We start from the raw sequence: 23,052 nt of genomic DNA, 5'->3' as shown, positions 1-23,052 counted from the left end.
AAATATGATAACAAATATTATTTTTATCACTTTCTTTTGTACTTTGAAAGGGAAAATGAGGCAACAGACTTGTTTGAACATACCATAATGATTACATATTTCAGTCCTTGCTTATGTAAGTCGTTGATAAAATTTGAGAGATTAGGGAAAGCCTTTTCATCAGTAGTAAAATCCTTATTTCCATCCATGTAGTCTATGTCAGAGTACTGGACATCCTGAAAGATAGTGACAGACAGTTAGAACCTAGGAAATATCACCGTGCTGACTGAAGGTATCATTGCTCTGGTTCTTGCTCACTAAAACTGAAGCCATATTTCTTTCCTTTTTTTTTTGTTTTTTTTGTTTTTGTTTTTGTTTTGCCATATTTCTTTCTTTCCTCCCTCTCCTTCCTTCCTCTTTCCTTCTTTTTTTAAGATTCTATTCATGGGGGGGGAGGAGAGAGAGAGATGAGCAGGAGGAGGAGCAGAGGGAGAAACTGAGGCTGACACAGGGATTGACCCCAGGACCCTGAGATCAGGACCTGAGCCAAAGGCAGAAGCTTAACCGCCGGAGACACCCAGGTGCCCCTGAAGTCATATTTCATAATGGTCCTTGAACTTCCAGGACTTGGCTACCTCTTAGAATAAGCCCCTTCTGAAAGATTCAGGCACTCTTAGGTTGCAGCTTTATGTCTTTATCCTGACAGATGCATGTCATGAGGTACTGGAAGGAAGTTGAGGGTAGGGACTGTGTCTTGTTCATCCCTGCAACATGAGAGCTTGGATGCTGGACATAAAACAGGTGCTCTTTAAATGTATGTTTGGGTGAGTATATGATGTATATAATGATGTAACCATGTGCTAGCTTGGACCCTAAACATTAAGCTAGAATATATCATAAGAGGAGAAAACAGTCTTCTTGCTCTATAGAACTGCTAGAATAATAACTCACAAAGATAAACGACAGAGGGTCAGGGCTTTAATTCACCAAAGTCTCATACATAGATTATTTTAGTGTTTGCATACCAATCTGTGAGGAGCAGGGGTCATTCTTGGTGAGAAGACTGACATGTGAAGGGGTTGAGTGACATTTCCCAAGGTCGTAGCATGGGTGGGTGGGGTCGACTGGGGCTTTTGGGATATGATCTTTGACTCCAGCTGCTCTTTTTTTCCCAAACTGCCACAACTTCAAGGACATCTGAAGGTCTTCAAAGAAAGTGTTCCTCATGTGTCTGAGAAGGTTCTAGCTTCCAGACCTGCAGGAAAATGTGGCTGGTGGCCTCTTGCCAATGCAGCACACCTGTTCTAACACTAAGCAGTCAGTACTCAGGTGCCTCCACTCCCACATGGTGGGAAAGAGCCAGTCCGTGGAAGGAAAGCTCTTTTGTTCATGAATCAGCAGCACCTCAGAAAAGCCCTTTGCACCAGAGGTGCAGGGATAGATTGCAATAAATACCACAAGTCATCAGAAGAACTATTTTTGAATCCTGGTCCTGCCATTTGGCTAGTTCTAATGACCTTAGAGAAGTTATCAACTATGCAGTGGTATTTACAAAATACCAATAGATGATGTTTAACCATGATTGTGAAAGCACCTTGTAAAATAAAAACCATGTGGCAAACTTTGGCCTGATTCCTCCTGGAATTGAGTGCTTGTGGGTATTGATTTGGGAGCATTTAAATGAAACACATGATCAATTTCCTCTTAATAGCAAAACACCACAGCAGGTATGTTTTCTCCCTGGAAAAAGTCATCTCCCTACCTGCTCTTTTTAGTTGCCCTGAGAAGGCATTGTTAAACCCCGAGATCAGGCCAAAGTCATTTCCACCTGCACCTTCTTCCTTCACATGCTAAACAAATAAATGTTTGTAACACAGTTCCAAAGATCTAGCCCCAAATAAACTGTTCTGATAACTTCATTAAAGGCATTCCGCATCTCCTGGAGGAATTTATCAAGTACTCTGTACTTAATAATTATCTATATACTAGTGGACATTGAACATCATAAATACTTGGCAGCCACTGAGCTTTCAAAATTATAGTCTGCCAGATCTGGAAGGAGTGTTCAAGGTTGCTATGAGAAACTCACTTCCTGTGACTCATTTTTACAGTCGTCAGCTCTTGTTAACCATATCACCCTAGGTGATGCTTTCTTCCATAAAATAACAATGAATTTGGATGGAGCTCATCCTCTGTACTGCCTGCCTTCCATGCCTAGTGTAAGAATTCCTCACTACCAGTCCACCAATGAACTGGTAGAATATAATGGACTGGAGAATATAAAACATTCTCATTTTATAAAAGGGGAATTAAGTCTCAGAGATGCTAATTAACGAGCCCAACACTGATAGAGGTAAAGCTAAAGCTTTGCAAAGAAGTAAAGCCAAACTTCAAAACCATATGCATCCGACCCCATAAACTGCTGTTTCTATGATGACACAGGTAATTAGCATGCAAATCTCTGACCCTAAGTGTGCCTGTTTGTCTGTCTATGTATGTATGTACATATCTATTTATCTATCCACCTCTCTGTATTTCTTCCTAATACATTGAATCAGATGCAAAAACTACAAGATAAAAAGTGGTGCCTTACACATGTTAAGAGAAGTTCCAACTTACATAAGGGATCTGAGCTACACGATTTCGATCCACAACCTTCTTCAACCCATTGATGCCACCATAGTTCCTGCGACTAAGCTGGAACCCAAGACTCCAGTAGGGAGGCATGAATGGTCGTCCAATGAGCTGAAACAATAAATATAGACATGTCTAAGCATTTAAAAACTACTGTTTTGAGCACCATGTCTGATACAGAAAACACTGTTTCCATTTCCATTTATAACTCTCCAAGCCAAAGCCCATACCTCCAGATACTCCTGAACCACTTGTTCTGGAGTATTTCCCAGGAATATGTAAAAGTCAAGGATGCCCCCAATTGTGCGGTAAGTGATCGCGGGAGCAGGCTGCAGGGTGACCTCTGAAAGGATTAAAATGAGAGTTATAAGAATTTTGTGTTTGCAAATATGCTTTTCTCTGGAATATTAACACCTGAGTTATCCAAAACAATCCCAGTCTCATTTTGCAAGAGATGAAAATCATGTTTCTTTTTTTTTAATTTTTTATTTCTTTTCAGCATAACAGTATTCTTTTTTTTTTAATTTTTTATTTTTTCAGCGTAACAGTATTCATTGTTTTTGGTCCATGCAATCCGTGCCCTCTCCAATACCCACCACCTGGTTCCCCCAACCTCCCACCCCCTGCCCCTTCAAAACCCTCAGATTATTTTCAGAGTCCATAGTCTCTCATGGTTCACCTCCCCTTCCAATTTCCCCCAACTCCCTTCTCCTCTCCATCTCCCCTTTTCCTCCATGCTATTTTTTATGTTCCACAAATAAGTGAAACCATATGATAATTGACTTTCTCTGCTTGACTTATTTCACTCAGCATAATCTCTTCCAGTCCCATCCATGTTGATACAAAAGTTGGGTATTCATCCTTTCTGATGGAGGCACAATACTCCACAGTGTATATGGACCACATCTTCCTTATCCATTCGTCCGTTGAAGGGCATCTTGGTTCTTTCCACAGTTTGGCGACCATGGCCATTGCTGCTATAAACATTGGGGTACAGATGGCCCTTCTTTTCACTACATCTGTATCTTTGGGGTAAATACCTATGTTTCTTTTTTTTATGGATTACTGAAATTTATCATAATATTAAGTGAGTAAAACACTAATGAAGAATTGATTTTCTAAGAGAAAGCAGAACCAGTTCTATTTTTTTGTTGTAATTTTATTTTATTTTTTTTACTTAAACTCAATTAAGAACAAATTCTATTTTAATCTGGCTGTATTACAATACAAATGGCTGGAATTTGTGAGTGATTTAACGTAATGGAAAGGTTTTAAAAACTTTATAGATGAGTTTCACTCACCAATAAATAAATAAATAAATAAAAGCCCTTATTAAGGTGCTGTTAGTCCAGAAGCTTGAGGGAGAAGATTCTGGAGTAGGGAAAGGATGAACTATGAGAAACAGCTTATAGAACACAGTGTTGTTGCTTAGACAGACAACCTGGTTTATGTGTTGAAATCTACACGTGTCTTTGGGACCTGTCAATGCATCTTATTATGTACAGAATATTATGGAAAATACTGCATCAGAAGAGAACCCCAAAGAAGTTTTCAATTTGGGGACTTCTTCAAGATCAAAAGCTTCTGCACAGCAAAGGAAACAGTCAACAAAACAAAGAGGCAACCCACAGAATGGGAGAAGATATTTGCAAATTACACTATAGACAAAAGGCTGATATCCAAGATCTATAAAGAACTCCTCAAACTCAACACACACAAAACAGATAACCATGTCAAAAAATGGGCAGAAGACTTGAACAGACAATTCTCCAATGAAGACATACAAATGACTAACAGACACATGAAAAACTGTTCATCATCATTGGCCATCAGCAAGATTCAGATCAAAACCACATTGAGATACCACCTTACACCAGTTAGAATGGCCAAGATTAACAAGACAGTAAACAACATGTGTTGGAGAGGATGTGGAGAAAGGGGAACACTTTCACACTGTTGGTGGGAATGCAAGTTGGTGCAGCCACTCTGGAAAACAGTGTGGAGATTCCTTAAGAAATTCTGAGGGGTTTGAAGTGGCGGGGGGTTGGGAGGTCAGGGTACCAGGTGGTGGGTATTATAGAGGGCACGGCTTGCATGGAGCACTGGGTGTGGTGAAAAAATAATGATACTGTTATGCTGAAAATAAATAAATTTTTTTAAAAATTTATATAAAAAAAAGAAATTAAAACTAGAGCTGCCCTATGACCCTGCAATTGCACTACTGGGTATTTATCTCAAAGACACCAATGTAGTGAAAAGAAGGGCCATCCATACCCCAATGTTCATAGCAGCAATGGTCACAGTCACCAAACTGTGGAAAGAACCAAGATGCCCTTCAACAGACGAATGGATAAGGAAGATGTGGTCCATATACACTATGGAGTATTATGCCTCCATCAGAAAGGATGAATACCCAAATTTTGTATCAACATGGACAGGACTGGAAGAAATTATGCTGAGTGAAATAAGTCAAGTAGAGAGAGTCAACTATCATAAGGTTTTGCTTATTTGTAGAGCATAAAGAATAACATGGAGGACATGGGGAGATGGAGAGGAGAAGGGAGTTGGGGGAAATTGGAAGGGGAGGTGAACCATGAGAGACTGTGGACTCTGAGAAACAAACTGAGGATTTTGGAGGAGTGAGGGGTGGGAGGTTGGATACGCTTGGTGCTGGGTATTACAGAGGGCATGTATTGCATGGAGCACTGGGTGTGGTGCATAAACAATGAATTCTCGAACACTGAAAAGAAATTTTAAAAATAAATAAAAAATTAAAAAGAAACAACTTTCAGCATGAGCTGAATTTATAACAGTTTACGCTACTTTGGGGTTTCTATACAGAAGTATAGTAGGTTAAATACACATTCTGTTAAACAGTGATCTTGCCATAAAAGTCATTTTTATAAAAGCCACATCCCAAAACATATTCCTGTTGAGATAAAAAGATGCCTCCTACCCATGGCATTACTGTTCAACAGAAACACCCCAAAAGAGGCACCGCTGGTGTCTTCAAGGCACAGGAAGAATGTATGAGCTCCATACAGATTAATCATTCCCTGTCAAGAAAGATGATAACAATAGTAGTACATGTTAAAAATGGTTTTCTTTACCCTAAAATAAAATCAGAAGCCACGTATAACATGTACTTGGTCAACACTTGACATAGTTCAGTATTCTATCAAAATGGTATTAAAATGGTAACATCAACTGATATATGAAATAAAACACATACCATGGAATATGATTAGTAATAATAAGAGATGAAAAACTGATCCATGCTACAACATGTATAAATCTCATAAATGTGATGCTAAGTGAAAGAAACCGACACAAAGGAAACCATATATTGCATGATTCCATTTATAGGAAATCTCCAGAGAAGATGAATCTATACAGACAGGAATAGATGAGTGATTTCTTGGGACTCAAGTGGGTACTGGGGTGGGAATGGGGATTATGTCTATAAAGGTATGAGGGATCCTAGTGGGGTGATGAAAACCTTCTAAAACTGGATTACGGTGATAGCTGCACAACTCAGTAATGTACTAAGCAATCACTGAATTGTACCCTTAAAACAGGTGAGTTTTATAGTATATAAATTATATCTCGGTCAAGTTACTTTTAAAAATTTGGAAAATATCTGCAAAGACATAAAATGTTAGCAGAAGATGATGTCATTATGAGAAATTTTGTATCTCTTTATGTCTAACTGCATTTTCTAATTTTTCTATAATTAATATGTAATACTTCAGCAGTAAATAAGTTTAAAATTTTTTAAAAGATATTGAACCTGTCACAGGGCCATGATGAGCACGGATATAGAAAGAGATAATGTGTATTACTATGAGTGAAAAAAAAGAGAAAGAGAGGGAAAAAAGGCAGAAAGGAAAAAGGAGAGAGTGGGAGGGAAGGAAATGGAGGGAGGGAGAGTGGGAGGAAGGAAGGAAAGAAGGAAAGAAGGAAGGAAGGAAAAAGGAAGGAAGAAAGGACACCTATCTAATCTGTGACTACATAACTCAAGGATTTTTCAGCTCTAGAGAGCCAAGCTTAGTACGATGGTTAGGGTTCCGTGTTTGTCAGGGGCCTTGAGCAAGCACTTTAGTGAATGTGCTGGTATTGCTTTACTCTGTTTGGTTCAGTAAGTGTGTTCCCTTCATTGCCTCAGATACTGGTGGGTGGGCCAGTTAATGTGCTACTTGATCTGTTTATCTCCCAAGGAATATGAATTCCAAAACCTCAGTCCCATCCCTCCCTTGCAAGGTACATCAAACCTGCATCTTTTGCTCAGATTTGGGAAACATCATCAGCGCAACAGAGCCTTTAAGACCTGCTCTACAAAGCAATGCTACTCAAAGTGTTATCCATGGACAGGTACCTCCCCACACCCTTTGCTGTAAATCAACAAGGAAAGTACAAAAACAAACAAACAAAACAAAACAAAACCAAGAGAAAGAGTTCAGAAACTTTTATACCAATTTTTTTAAAGATTTATTTATTTATTTATTTGACAGAGAGAGAGAGAGAGAGATTACAAGTAGGCAGAGAGAGAGAGGAAGGGAAGCAGGCTCCCTGCTGAGCAGAGAGCCCATGCGGGACTCGATCCCAGGACCCTGAGATCATGACCCAAGCCGAAGGCAGCGGCTTAACCCACTGAGCCACCCAGGCGCCCCTTTTATAGCAATTTAAAAGAGTAATTTTATATCTCTTCATTCTAAAACTTGAGCTTATATTTTATATGTCTTTGAGTAATTTTATTTCATTTCCCCAGGATTAAAAAGAAAAAGAGAGAGAAAGAGAAAGGAACTGATCCTTCACCATAGATAAGTTGAAAGGCACTGCTCTAGACCACCTCTTTACCCACCATAATGCACATGTGGTTCACTTGTAGATCTTATTAAAGTGCAGATTCTGGTTCAGAAGGTCTGGGCTCTGACCTGAGAGTCTGCATTTCTAACAACCTCCCAAGTAGTGCCAGCACTGCTGTCTCCAGAACATACTTCAACTAGCAGAGACCTAGAATAATACTAAAGAGGATTTTTTTTTTTTTTTTTTTTTTAGTCCACTAAGTTCTACTGGGAGTAGTTCCAGCTGATGCTCTCGCTTAGATACTACCCAATTACTAAAGACAAACATAGTTATTTTGCAGAAGGATTTTCTAATATACATTAGGCCACCATATAGTCATTGAATTATATTTTCCTTTAAAAGTGGGATGTTTTTAAAAATCGATATATTACTGATGAATCACTGACCTCTACCTCTGAAACTAATAATAATATAATTAACATATATGTTAATTATATTATTGTTATATTATATTATATATTACATTATATTGTATTATATATTATATTATGTTAATTAACATAACATATAATTAACATATGTTATTTAGTTGAAAATTTTTTTTAAACATTTTATTTATTTATTTGACAGACAGAGATCACAAGTAGGCTGAGAGGCAGGCAAAGAGAGAGGAAAGGAAGCAGGCTCCCTGCTGGGCAGAGAGCCCCATGTGGGGCTTGATCCCAGGACCCTGGGATCATGACCTGAGCAGAAGGCAGAGGCTTTAACCCACTGAGCCACCCGGGTGCCCTAGTTGAATTTTTTAAAAAAAAGGTCTCATCATGAGGAAAAAATGTCTGTACCTAGTGTGGTGACAAATGTTAACTAGACTTATTGTGGTGATCATTTCACAATATAACAAATATCAAATCATGATGCTGTACACCTGAAACTAATAAAATGTTATATGTCAGCAATACCTCAGTAAGAAATAATAATAATAAAAAAAAACAAAACTAAACCAAAAAATTTGATGTGTTACTAATTGTGAGTTTATAAACCTCAAGAACAAGTATCATCCAGCACAAATGTATCTAACTTGACAAAATAAGATACAGATAGAACTCTGTAGGTTGCCTGACTCTAGGTCACTCTCTGGAAAGGAGAGAAGGGATTCCTTACCATGAGCCGTAGGTAGGAGGAAGGGAAGCTCACCTTGGTGGGCACGGCATCACGAGTGAAGATGGGCCAGGTCTTCCAGGTCATGTTGTGGCGGTACTCCTGGTGCACATGCTCCCCCAGCCCATACACAGCAGTGCTGGGCAGTCGGAAGGACAATTGCAGGTACTGCTGGGCGAACTGCAGGGGCCCGATGCTCGTGTCCAATCTGGGCCATGGGGCAAGAGTGGGAGTCACCAAACAGCTCTCTCTGCCAGGACCTTACCCGCTGGCTCTCCCTGTTCACTTTGAAAACAGTTGTTTCAGGTGTTCTCAACCACATTCGTACTACCTTGGAAGACCTTTCTAGGGTGTCTCTGATGCTTTCATTCTAGAGGAGATGTGATACCAGAAACTCAAGTTGGATGGCTGGGGCAAGAGAGCAGATGGGACCTTACATTTGCTGGGCATCTACTTCATCCCATGACCTGCTCTGGATGCTTCATGAATATAGCTTCGTTTACAGAGCAACACTGGATATTCTCATTCCCTTTCTATAGATGTGGAAACTGAGGCTGGTGTGAGACGCTTTGCCTCACATCCCAAAGCTGACCGGTGACTTGCTGGTGCCAGAACTTGAATAGAGATTTTATTCCCATTAATCCCTATACATCTCCTATACAATTTATGTTTCAATCCCAGGCTGTTGTTAGGTTCTTCATGGCAAGTTTCTCAGGGAATAAAAACTTGGAATGATAAACAATGAAGCTGAGTTCCAAAGTGAATGGTAATCCAAAATAATAAAATTTCCTGTTTCATAATAGACATTAACTGCAAGTGCATTTATCTAACTTTACATACTAGCATGTTATTTAGTATGCTGTCCTCCACAATCGTGACAAATTAACAAGTGTTAATGATTTACAGTGAAAACATTATATTTTTCTGAGGTCCAAACATTTTCCCAGGTCATACCTATCTGCATCACCCTCACTAAGTCAGATTGAATGATACTGAGACTGTATATTCAAAGACACACAAAGACTGTTGAAAAGCTCACAAGACTCTTTTGTTGCTGGTCCTCATTATTTTGATGCTGAAGGGCTTATCAATGACCTCTACATAATAGTTCAAATTGGAGGTATTGGTAGTCCTATCAGACAGGTTAATAATTTCAGGGGGCACTTCATAGCGTCTGTTGTTGATATCATTGATCTGTCAGAAGAAAAAGAGAAAGACCAACTCCAGATGAAACCCCATCCTTGTAGGGCTAGAAAGGATCCTCACTCTCAGCCCCCAGTGGAAATAGCTTCTAATTCTAAATCCTGTGTTTCTTGAGTTGTGAGACAAAAATCACCCAATCACGTGTCCTCCACAAAATACGAAACAGCCCACACATCCCATTGGGAGATTCCTACGGAGGGGAACAAAGGCAACTTCTGCCTCTACACCTCTATGCAGTGCCTGAAGGAGAAGGATCGGAACCCAGTGTGGGGACACTGCTTTCCTCAGAGATGTATTCAGTGGTAACTACCAAACCAACCTTAAAATGAAAACGATTGGATGTCTGATATTCAGCTGTGAAGCCAGCCTCCTTGACATCATATCCAAACAGAGATGGGAATGACAACTTTTCCAACTGAGCTGTAAACCCTAGAGATGGGGGGAGGAGAATGGAGAGGGGGAGGAAGCTTTTAGATTTTATTTTGCGGTTAGTGTATCTGAATCATACAGAATGATTCCCCGGGACCTCATCAAGGTGATGCTCACCTGTCTTTGTATCATTCTGCCTACTGATGATGTGATAGCCCCAGTTCCTGGGGAAGAAGCACCAGGGGACATTAATATCTGGCACAGGTTTCCAGCAGCACTTACGTTGCTGGCTGCAGGCATCCTGTAACAATGGCACTGAGTGAGCATGATATAAAACGAAGGAAAGAAAGTTCCATCTATGTATTTATAATCAATTTTATTCCAAGAAGAATTTAAGATAGGTCCCATTTCCATGCAAACATTTATTTCTTCTTCTTTTATTCTCACATTTGCCCAACCATCCGATACACATTTATTACCTAGCCGACATGAAGCTAATAACACATATAAATAAGACGCAGTTCTTGTCTTTGGCAAACCTCCATTACAGTCTACTAGTACATGCAATTTCAGTATGACAGGAGTACTCGGACAGAGAGTGCCCAAGGGCTAAAGAAACACACACGCCAGTCAGGGTACACAGCCTAGAAGACTGCAAGCGGGGTGGGGAAGGCTTCCAGTAGGTGAAAAGCAAGCCCACTCCTAGTGCACTGGGAGGGATTAAATAAGGGAACAGGAGACCAGTATTCCAAGCAGAGAAAGCTGCAATGCATGATAGATTCATAAAACCACAAGTATATTGTGCCAAGAACACTGAGTAAGAGAAACACACTGGAGGGACACAATATTTATACCACAAGTAAGCTGGATGTCGGACCAACCAGTTTAGACTTTCTCATAAGGAAGGGTCATGGAAATGACTAACAGTATATATACTGTTAGCCATTTCCGCATGTGGATTATTTTTACTTTGTTTTGTGGATTATTTTTACATATATATATACATATATATGTATATATATAATATAAGAAAAGCAAAGCAAAGGAATTAGGAATAAAGGCAGAACTGGGAGAGAGGGTAACATAAACAAATTCATGATGTCCACAAAGTAAAAATAATCCACACGTGGTTTGTCAGAGTGGTTTGATTATGGAGTTTTAAAATTATTATTTGGGGTGCCTGGGTGGCTCAGTCAGTTAAGGGTCTACCTTCAGCTCAGGTCCTTGATCCCAAGGTCCCAAGTCCCACCTGGGGTCCCTGCTCAGAGAGCCTGCTTCTCTCTCTCCCTCTGCCACTCCCCCTGCTTATGCTTTCTCTATCAAATAAATAAATAATTGATTTTAAAATGATTACTTTTGGGTAAGATGTATTTTTATAGGTCCTACAACTTTAATATTCATGTACATAAAAGTTGTTTGTTATAATGAAGAAATAAAATAGATAGCAAATTGAATCAAACTGTTGAAACAAACATAGGCATCCACTTCTCCACTCAACTAAATTTACATGAAGTGAAAGAAGTATCATTAAGAAAAAAATACAAAACCAGGGGCACCTGGGTGGCTCAGTGGGTTAAAACCTCTGCCTTCAGCTCAGGTCATGATCCCAGAGTCCTGGGATCGTGCCCCACATTGGGCTCTCTGCTCAGCGGGGAGCCTGCTTCCTCCTCTCTCTCTCTCTCTCTCTCTCTCTCTGCCTGCCTCACTGCCTACTTGTGCTCTCTGTCAAATAAATAAATAAAATCTTTAACAAAAATACAAAACCATTACAAAGCAGCCAGCTATAATGCATTAGGGCAGAAATGGTATGAAATTACTGAAACACAAGAAATAGACTTTATCAACTCTAGAGGAAAATATATTCATAACCTAGAACACAAGAGGAGGAAAAGAACTGCTCCAAGACAAGTCAATGTGGAGAAGTGGAAGAGAACCTGGGGCATAGCTTTGGATGATTAATTGGGAAGTTCCAGCATGAACATTTAGCTACCCAATCCAACATTCCTTATAGTTATTGGTAGGCTCTGGCTAACTGGTGGGCATCATGAAGTATTTGTTCAGAGACTAAAGAAGTTGGGAAAGATGCTGGGAACCAGAAAACATGGCAATGCACCAGTTAATAAGCCAGGCCCCTCACCCCCAGACAAGTACCCACATTCTCTCCAGTAGTCCTTTCCTTTTCTCCTAAAGACTTAGTGCAAGCCAACAGCATAGGACAGGCAGTCATAGATAATTAAATACAAAGATGACAGCTAAGAACCACCAAACATGAGAGAAACCAACACTATGATAGACACAAACTTAATAAACAGAAGAAACAAATTATAGGAAACAATTAATTGGAAAAAAATTACAAACCTTTTAAATAAATATAACTATTCTCTTTAAAGAGAGACATGTAACTATTGCTTCCATTAGAAGAAAAAAGCAACAAAGAATATTGAAAGTTAAGATCTTGAACAAAAAGATTTAAAACTCCATAACATTTTGACTAACAAAAAGGAAAGAGAATGATGTCAAGACAAGAAGAAATTTCTTTTTAAAATCACATTTAGGATTACCTCAGAACACAGGACAAAGATATGGAAAGAGGAGAGAAAAGGTAGGCGAAGTGACCAGTGGGGCCAGACTAGAAGATTCCAAAAAGGGTGAAAAGAGGACACAGGTGAGGGAAGGGGGAATCAAAGAGAGAAAGTGACGTCAGACGTGATGAACAACTCAATCTACCACCCAAGTAATTAGAAAAGACCAAAATAGACCCAGAGAAACTACATGAGGGATTAATGAGTAAAAGCAGTAATTAATGAAAGAGAAAAGAATCAAGTGTCGACAGTTATCAGTTTAAAACATGAAATAAGCATCTCCTCTGTTCCAGGTATGCATCTAAGTTCACATGATACAGTGCAGCCGGCAAGCTTAATACGTGAGACAGACACCACCATTAATTAAATACATTGTTTCCACTACTAACTTGAAATGCCATTTTCCTGACAAGCTGAATTTCAGTGCACATATATGAGACTGTGAATATGCATTTTGGAACTTACTATTCTATAGGTATGGCATATGTGTCAATTCCTGCTATAATTCTACACGGATAATTATTACAGTGCAAGGATGTATTTTGATATTAGCTTGGCCAATCAATAAATCTAACAAATACTCTTTGAAAAGATCAAAGAAATATTAATACCTTAAGAAATCCTCTATTGACATAAGAGGGACAAACAAGATTAGAGACAAAAATGGTGAAAGAAAACAGATATATAGAATTTTTTTGAGAGAGAGAGAGGGAGAAGGCAGTGCATGAATGGGACAGCAGGAGAGGGAGAGAGAAAATCTCAATTAGGCTCCATGCCGAGCATGTAGGGCTCCATCTCACGATCCTGAGATCATGACCTGAGTCAAAATCTAGAGTCTGAGACTCAACCAAGTGAGCCAGTCAAGTGCACCAGGTATATAGGATTTTTAACATAACTAAGGATTGTAAGAAAACTATAAAAATATTTGCCAATGAATGTGAAACTATAATGTGAACCTTTAAATAGTAAAATATCAAATAATCAAATAATCTACTGAAATGACCAGTTGCCATGAGAAACTGTAAGTAACCGAAGATGCTTCCCTAAAAAAAAATCATCTTTGCTGAGATGATTTGGGGAATAGAATATTCTCATATTATATATATTTTTCAGAAGATAGAAAAAGATGGAAAATTTCTTGATTCATTTTATTAAACTTTAATAATTCTGGCAACCAACTAGACAAGGAAAACATGTATAAGCCAATTTCACTTAAAAAACATAGATGTTTTTATAAATGTTAAATAAAAGGTTAACAATTTGAATTCATTAGTGTATTAAAAGAATTCATGCATAATAGCTAAGTAAGGTTTATCAAGTATAAATCTAAAATGGTTCAAAATTAAGAAATATTTTAACATAATTCACAACATTGACCAAAGAAAATCATAAGACCATCTCAACAGAAGCAAACTTTTTAAAATTTTTCAATTTATTTATTTTGAGAGAGAGAGAGCACATGCATGTGTGTGTATTGTGGGGGAGAGGGGAGACAGAAAGAATCTCAAGCAGACTCTGTACTCTGCATGGCTGACCCTGAGATCATGACCTGAGCCAAAGTCAAGAGTTGAATGCTTAACCAACTGAGCAACCCAGGTGCCCCAGAAGCAAACTATTTTTAAAATAAAATAATGTGGTAAATTCAAAGTTCCTAAATTTAAAAAGAAAATTACAAAATAATATATAGTATAATTTTTGTTAAAATAAAAAGTATATTAATATATGTGCATAATATATGCATATATGCAAAAACCTAGAAAAATCAAGAGAAAGATACACAACAAGGTATTGAGTTGACTCTGAGGAAGGGATTTGGAGGTAGAGAGAAAGCATTATGAATAAGCAAAGATCTTCCCACTTTACTCTGTACATAAGTATAATGTCTCAATCTTTTTCATTAAAGGAATTTATCCAGCATAAATTCTCTGATAAAAAACACAAAATATGTCACAAGGCTACTCATTTGGAAAAGTATAGTACCAACAAGTATTTCAGATGCTAACATCTGATGCAATTGCTTTGAAAAATGATAAGATGAATATAACTTAAATCAATCATGTCTATTATAAACAAAGCAATCACATTATAACCATAAAATAGTCTTAAATGTACTTTTTAATTCTGCATAGATACAGCTGATATTCCTGCCTCATCCTCTCCAGATAAGAAAAACAAAAAACCCTCGAGGGGCTCAGTGGAGAAAGAGTTTGCAGTTTCTGGATAACTGATATTCCGCATTCTGAAGCAGATACCCAGTGGCTCTGTGACCTCTGAAACTGAGGCTGGTAAAGTCCAAAAGGTTAGTTTCACTGCCATAAATTCTTCCAGTCGGTAGACCTCAACAGAAAGCAGCAAGATAAGAAATCTAACACACTCTGGTAAATATGGTATTTTTTAGCGCAGTCTGCCATAACATCCCTGCTTTAATTTTAAGCCATCCCCAGTGTTACAGACACGGAAGTTCAGACCTTTGATGTTGCTGCATCTCCTTATTCTTTTCCATTTCCACTGCCACCACACAGGAACACAGACCCTCATAAACACAGACCCTGCCTAGACGACAGTGGTTGATTCAGGACAAGTCTCCCTATCTCTATTTTTTCTTTTCCATTTCCACTGCCACCACACAGGAACACAGACCCTCATAAACACAGACCCTGCCTAGACGACAGTGGTTGATTCAGGACAAGTCTCCCTATCTCTATTTTTCCCCTAACACCACCTTTCCAAAGATTATTCTCCAGTTATCTTTTAAATAGACTTTTATGCTATTTTCCACTCAAATTATTAACTAGTAGAACTTGAGAATTGGTTAGAAATTATCTAACCAAACATCCAGTTGATATAAGGATTTTTTTCAGTAGTGCCTCTGAAAGATCTGTGAATGATGTGTAGTGAATTTCTTCAAAAATCCCAAAATTTCACCTTCATAGTTAATATTTTGCTGCAGCGTTATTCCTTATGTTTGGTAAAAATCAATCTCCAGAAAGTTCCATTCTCTGAAACTTACTATATTTGCATATTGTCTTTTAAATAAAATATCTCAAACAATATTTAAAAATTAGAAGAAAAATTGACCCTTAGTGTTAGAAGACAAAGAAAAAAATGCATATTGGGAAAAATTTAAATGGTCATTAGTTGCAGGTATCATTATTGTCTAAGAAAATCCAAAGTTCCTATAAACAAACTAGGATAATTAATAAGGAAATTTAAGATTATTTCTGGTTCCAAGATCAATATTCAAAAAACCAATTTTAAATCACTATGCCAATAACAACTTAAACAGAAAATTAAAATTCAAAAATATTTAAATAAAATCAAATAACAAACAGAAAAACATTTGGAAAAAACTTTAGATCTCTACACCAAAACCTTCAAAATTAAAAGTTTCAATAAATAAAGAAATATAGCATGATCATAGATTAGAATATTCACTCCTGTAAATATGGCAATGGTCACAAAATTATCAGTACATTTTATGTGAAGAGAATAAAATTTCTGGTAGACATTTTTGAAGAAAATGAGTGATTCTAAAATGTATTTAGAAATCAAAAGCATCAGGGCACCTGGGTGGCTCAGTCTGTTAAGTGTCTCCCTTCCGCTCAGGTCATGATCCCAGGGCCCTGGGATCTAGCCCCCACATCCGGCTCCCTGCTCAGCAGGGAGTCTGCTTCTTCTTCTCCCTCTGTCCCACTCCCCTGCTCATGCTCTCTCTCTCCCTCTCTCTCTCTCTCAAATAAAAGAGTAAAATCTTAAAAAAGAAAGAAAGAAAGAAAGAAAGAAAGGAAGGAAGGAAGGCAGGCATCTAAAGCATTAAGAATAGCTTAGGCAATCTTGAAGAAAAATAAGAATGATATGGAGGACTTCCACAACCCCATATGATGACCTTTTATAAAGCTATACTAATTAAGGCAGTGTGGTATTGGCAAAAGAGTAGACTAACAATGAAACAAAATAGATATTCCAGAAATAGGTCCTCACAGAGACATAAAATTTACAGTAAAGGTGCCACTACAATGTAGAAGAGAAAAGATAGTCATTTCAATCAGAAGTGATAAATCTATTAAAGAGTCAAGAAAAGAAATGTCCTGGACTTCTACCTGATACCATACACAAAAATCAATTCTAGCATGCTTAAAAATCTAAATTTGAAAAATAAAGCAATGTTTTTACAGGAATATATAGGAATATATTTTTCTAACTTTGAAGTAGGCAACAATTTTAAATAGAATACAAAATGCATATTAAAACTCTTTAAGTGGATTTTGTTAAAATTAATAACTACTTTTCATCAAAAGTCATCATTGGATTAAAAGTCAAATCACAGAATAAGAGAAGATACTTAAAAAAAGAGAAGATACTATCTATCTATAGGTAGATAGATAGATAGATGTCTGATAAAAGATTTGTATCCAGAATATATAAATGATTACCACAAAGCAATAAGAAAAATATGAACAGCCCAACAGAAAAAAAAACTGGTTAAAAAATTAAAAGACACTTCATAAATATGATTATTCATGTAGCCAAGAAGTAATGTGAAAAGCTGTTTAACTTCTTTAGTCATGAGGGATGTACATGGTATAGGGAATGTAGTCAATGATATTGTGATATTGTTGTACAGTAACAGATGGTAACTATACTTATCGTGGTGAGCATTGTGTAATGTATAGAAATGTTGAATCACCAGTTGTACACCGGAAACTAAAATAACATAGTGTCAACTATACCTCAATATGAAAATTTTTAAGTTAAAATTACATTAATACAAACAAAGAAAAAGGAGAAAACACTAAGAGTAGGTTAGGATGCAGAGTAATTGCTCTTATATACTGCTACAGGGAGTGTAAATTGGTGCAAACACTTTGAAAAACTATTTTGCAATATCACTGAAAGATAAAGATGTATATATCCTATGAACTGGAAATTCCGTTTTTTTTTTTCCAGTTGCCACGCTTTTTTAATTTAATTTTATTTTTGCAGTGTTACAAGATTTATTGTTTAGGCACCACACATTCTTATGTATTATTATTTGCCTAGAATATAACTGTATACTTAATAACTCAAGAAGAACTACAGAAACCATTTAGAAATGATAGGAAATTTCAGCTGGCCAATTATATAATTAATGTGTTAGGATGTAATATAACATAAATATATAAATAAAAAATAAATAAATATAGAATAATCAGTAATTTTAAAAGCACCAGTTAGAAAACATTGTGTTTTTTTGTGTTTGGGTTTTTGTTTGTTTGTTTGTTTTTTCAAGTTTTTATTTAAATTCTAGTTAATTAACATAGAGGGTAAGATTGGTGCCAGGAATAAAATTTAGTGATCTGTTTAATACCATTTTAGAAGGCTCTTGTAACAAATCACAGGAGTTCTACAAGTGACTGACTCTGTCATCCAAATGTGCTTGATGGCCTCTGTTCTCAAGGAATACATGGTCTAGCCTACAGACATTTCACCTTCTCATGGCTAGCCTTGGAATCACACTTATAACACATTTAGTAATGCTGGGAATTCCCCCCCTACTTCAGACTCGAGACCCCATGAGCCAACATTCGCTTAGTTCCTCCTCCTCCCTTTCCACTTAGCCTATCCTGCTTCCCCTGCTTCCACAGTGTTGCTGTTTATTTTAATGAGACAAGGAAGAAATGACTCCAAACAAATCAGAGGCCCACCATCCCCTCCACCACCATCCTTGTCCTACTTCATATATTTCATATATTCATTTCTTTTAAATAAAACCCAGCAGACCAATAGCAGGGAGCCCACTTTTCTGACCTCTGACACCACCTGGCCTGGAGCACAGTCTATCCTCTCTGACTCAGGGATCTCTGGGCATTCTGGAACAAATGCAGCCTCTGCATAGAAATTAAAGGAAAAAGTTGAACATTTATAGTGCAATCACAATACCAGGAAGGGTGCAGGGAAAGTTATAGACTTTCAGCCAATTCTCCAGTCAATGATTACTAGTGGCCGATATCTACATGTGCATACAAGTGCTGAACACATTTGCCTTTTGTTCAGTTGGTTTTTATTGAGATATCATTCACATGCCATAAAATTTTCGCCTTCTTAAAGTGTACAGTTGAATGGTTTTCAGTATTTCACAAAGTTGTGCAACCAAGCACCATTATCTAATTCCAGGACATTGTCATCACCCCAAAAAGAAAGCATGTACCCATGAGTGGTCACTCCTTACCCCCTTCTTCTCCCAGTCTCTGGCAAATGCTAATCTGCTTTCTGTCCCTGTGGATTTGCCTAGTCCGAGTACTTCATATAAATGAAATTGTAAAGTATGTGGTCTTTGGTGTCTGGCTTCTCTCACTTGGCATAACTATTCTCAAGGCTCACCCATGGTGCAGCATGTAATAAGTACTTCATTTCTTTTTATGGGTGAATCATACCCACAGTATGGATATCTAACCCTTTCCAAAAATCCATTCCAAAGTTGATGTACACTTGTGTTGTTTCCATTTCTTGACTATTGCACAGAATTCTACAATGAACATTCCCATACAGGTTTTTGCGTGAACAGATGTTTGGAATTCTCTTGATTATAGATCTGGAAATAGAATTGCTAAGTAATGTGGTTAACTTTAAGTTTTTGAGGAACTGCCAGACTTGTTCCCCAAGGGACTTGCCCTATTTTACATCCCCACTAGCAGTACGTGAGAGCTCCAATTGCTCCACATTTTCAACAATGGTCATTGTCTGTCTTCTTCATGATAGACATTTTAGTGGGTGTGAAGAATGTTTGATTTTGACTTGCATTTCCCCAAAACTGATACTGAACATCTTTTCATGACATATTGACCATTTATAGATCTTCTACGAAGAAATGTCTGTTCAAATCCTCAGCTCACTTTAAAAAACTAGATTATTTTTCTATTTTGTTTTGAATTGGAAGATTTCCTTATATATTCTGGATACAAGAATCAGATATGTTCCTTGCAAATATGTTTTCCCATCCAGTAGGCTGTCTTTTCACTTCCTTGACAGTGTCCTTTAAAGCACAAAATTTTTTTAAGTAAAATTTGCCTATCTTTTCTTTGGTTATTACGCTTTGGGTGTTATATCTAAGACACTGTTGCTTAGCCCAAGGTAAAAATATCTATAACTATGTTTTCTTCTTAGAATTTTATAGATTTGGCTCTTACATTTCAAGTTTTGATCCATTTTGAGCTAACTATCATGTGTGACATCAGGGGGGATCCAGCATTATTTTTTTACATGTGTATATCCTGTTGTCCCATACATTTACTTTTTTGCTATTTTCCCCACTCATTTTCAGCCATCTGTGAGGTAAACTGGGAAGATATTATTGTTCCAATTTGAACAAAGACCTTCACTCAACATTGCTATGTTTACTTTAGCTTTTGTCACCTTTGTAAGCTCCATCCCCACCCCTGCCACCCTGCAATGTAACTTCAGAAGTAGGATCTAGTTTAACAGGCTCCATGAGCCAGTCAACACCCAGAATTCCATCTGAAGCTTGAGTCAACAGTTACTGCGGACATAATAGGTACCTTTGTTTCTATTCAAAAAAGACTTCAAAACAACTCTCCTACATTTATGGCTCTATACTTGTTTGTATATATACTTAAATAAAATTTTATTTTAAAATTGGGTTAAAGATCTAAATGTAAGACCTTGAAACTGTGAAACTCCATAGACATCTGTGTGGCTCAGACAGTTAAGTGTCTGCCTTCAGCTCAGGTCAGGATCCTGGGGTCCTTGGATTGATTCCCACATAGGTCTCCTTGCTCTGTAGGGAGCTACTTCTCCCTCCATCTGCTGCTCCCCCTGTTTGTGCTTTCTCTTTCTCTCTGTCAAATAAATAAATAAAATCTATACAACAAAGGAAACCATCAGCAGAAAGAAAAGGTAATATAAAGGATGGGAGAAAATATTTGCAAACCATCTATCTGAAAATGGGCAAAATTCTAAAATACATAAGGAATGCATACAACACAATAGTAAAAACAAATAAAAAGGATCTGATTTTAAAAATGGGCAAAAGACTTCCATAAGCATTTCTCTAGAGACACACAAATGGCTAACAGGAAAGATGCTCAATGTCAGTAATCATCAGGGAAACTTAAATCAAAACCACAACTAGATATCATCTCATATCTCAGAATGGCTAATATATTAAAAAAAGAAAAAAAGAAAAAAAAAGTAAGTTTTGGTGAGAATGAGAAACAATTGGAACCTTTGTATGCCAGTGGTGGGAACGATGCAAATTGGTGCAGCCACTATGGAAAACAGTATAGAGGTTCCTCAAAAAACTAAAAATGGAAACATCATATGATCCAACAATCTCGCTGCTGGCTATTTATTCAAAGAATTCAAAGAATTGAAATCAAAACCTCAAAGAAATACTAGTACTCTCATGTTGATTGCTGTGCTATTCACAAATAACGAAGATGTGAAAACGAACCAGGCATCCATCAACCAATGGATGGATAAAGAAAATGTGGTATGTGTATATATAACAGAGTATTATTCAGTTGTAAAATAAGGAAGGAAACCCGGTCATTTCCAACAACATAGGTGAACCTGGAGGACATTATGCTAAGCGAAATAAGCTGGTTATAGAAGGACAGATGCTGCATGATTCCATTTATATTAGGTATTTAAAACAGTCAAATTCACAGATGCAAATACTAGAATGATAGTTGCCAGGGCAAGGGGTAGGGGAAGATGGGGTGTTGCTAACCAACATGTATAAAGTTTTAGTTATGCAAGATGAATAAGTTCTACAGATCTGATGTACAACATCGTGCCTCTGAGTAATTGTGCCCGATATACACTTGAGAATCTATTAAGAGGGTAGACTTCATTTTATTTTATTTATTTATTTTATTTTACCAAAATAAAAGAAATTAAGAAAGAAGCCTCCTTTTTAACTCATGGAAGCATACCTTCAAAAAACATCTTGAAAAAAGCCCAATATATAGAACAGGCGAGAGTTGACTTGTCTGCATGAATTAGACTGTGGTTTCAGGTAAATGGAGGAATGAAGATCTAGTTTTATGCTAACTAAAAGAAACTACTTATTCATGTACATTAGATAGTAATGTCATGGTACTTGTTACCCAAACAAAATTTAATAGGGTAAAAATAGTAATGGTCTAAAAATAGCTTTTATCAATGTTTTTCAAATCCTCTTTCAAAGACATAATTGTTCCTAGAAAGCACCCTAATGTTTACTGTGAATAATAGTGAAGAGAGATTGAGTAGGTAGGGTTCTGCTATCAGCACAATTTCTTCTCAATATACACTTAATCTACATGTAAATGTGAGCTTTAGCAAGCAAAATAAACCACAAATACTGTTTTAATTAGGGATAGATTTTTATATTACACACTATTATTTTATTATTTAGAGTATCATGTGCATGGAGGAGAAAGCATTCTCTTGATGCTCCTGTGTGAGAGAGAACAGTTTCAAAGGTATTGACGAAGAAATCATAGCTATTTCAATCAGAATATGGGCTGGAGGCTGATTATAATTGATATATTTAAGCCAAGTTAATCAACTTGCTGCAACCTGATTTCCTTTTCCATGATGTAGTGGGATTGGGCACTGTTACCTCAACTGTTCTTTCTACTTGAAGGCTCTACTTTATGACTGAAGTCTACTTTATGACTGGATTGAGGGTCAGACATCTGACAAGCCTAATTTTGCATCTTGTTAAAATTTCATCAAATGGGACTTGGGAGATCCTGAATGTCATTGGCATTCAAGGTTTTGTTGTAGAAAAAGAAAACTTGTCTTTTTAAGATTGACTGACAATTGGTTGTGGATGTGGATTTTGAGTGATACAACATGGTGCCATGCTGAAGAGTGAAGGAATATAATCCTTCCAACCCCAAAGCCACAAGCATCCTCCTTACCTTCAGTTTTCTCAAACACAAAAAACATCAAGAAGATATCTAAGGCCAGCACAGTTAGGAAGAAGATGATCAGAAGGACTTCCAATACAGTGAGTTTCCTTGCCATCTAGATGGACACAGATAATGGGATTTAAGCAAACCACAAAGTTCCATCAATCCAAAAGGAGAGGCATCATGATTAGAATGTGAACTCATTTGCAAGATGACTTAATTACAAGCATTCCTCCTCACATAAACCAGAGAATATTTGTTTCCACTCATCACAGTATTTACAATTAACTCTAGTCTGTGTATCCATCACCTCTAGAACCCTTGCCTTTTTGTCTGCAGAGGAATTGAGTATTGTCTAAGGCAAGAATATGTCAGACATAAAGAATGGAATACAGGAGAGAGATGAGGGTTGAGGTGCTTCA

The 23,052-nt window shown here is 37.3% G+C and overlaps 1 protein-coding gene across 1 annotated transcript in view; it reads right to left on the bottom strand.

Annotated features, from left to right (window-relative positions):
• LOC122905146 (probable maltase-glucoamylase 2) overlaps positions 1 to 22,745 on the bottom strand; it is an 89,595-nt gene extending 66,850 nt beyond the window's left edge. The window contains exons 1-10 of the mRNA XM_044246741.1: positions 22,640 to 22,745; positions 18,519 to 18,598; positions 10,327 to 10,450; positions 10,100 to 10,209; positions 9,617 to 9,771; positions 8,614 to 8,785; positions 5,570 to 5,669; positions 2,844 to 2,956; positions 2,599 to 2,724; positions 84 to 215 (exon numbers count right to left, since the gene is read on the bottom strand). Coding sequence (XP_044102676.1) covers positions 84 to 215; positions 2,599 to 2,724; positions 2,844 to 2,956; positions 5,570 to 5,669; positions 8,614 to 8,785; positions 9,617 to 9,771; positions 10,100 to 10,209; positions 10,327 to 10,450; positions 18,519 to 18,598; positions 22,640 to 22,745 — 1,218 coding nt within the window. The remainder of the gene's footprint in view (positions 1 to 83; positions 216 to 2,598; positions 2,725 to 2,843; positions 2,957 to 5,569; positions 5,670 to 8,613; positions 8,786 to 9,616; positions 9,772 to 10,099; positions 10,210 to 10,326; positions 10,451 to 18,518; positions 18,599 to 22,639) is intronic.
• Positions 22,746 to 23,052: the final 307 nt, after the last annotated feature.

The sequence above is a fragment of the Neovison vison genome, chromosome 4, assembly GCF_020171115.1.
Source record: "Neovison vison isolate M4711 chromosome 4, ASM_NN_V1, whole genome shotgun sequence".
In the NCBI taxonomy this organism is placed as follows: Eukaryota; Metazoa; Chordata; class Mammalia; order Carnivora; family Mustelidae; genus Neogale; species Neogale vison.
The sequence above is the reverse complement of the archived record's forward strand: the minus strand, read 5'-3'. Positions and strand labels throughout refer to the sequence as shown.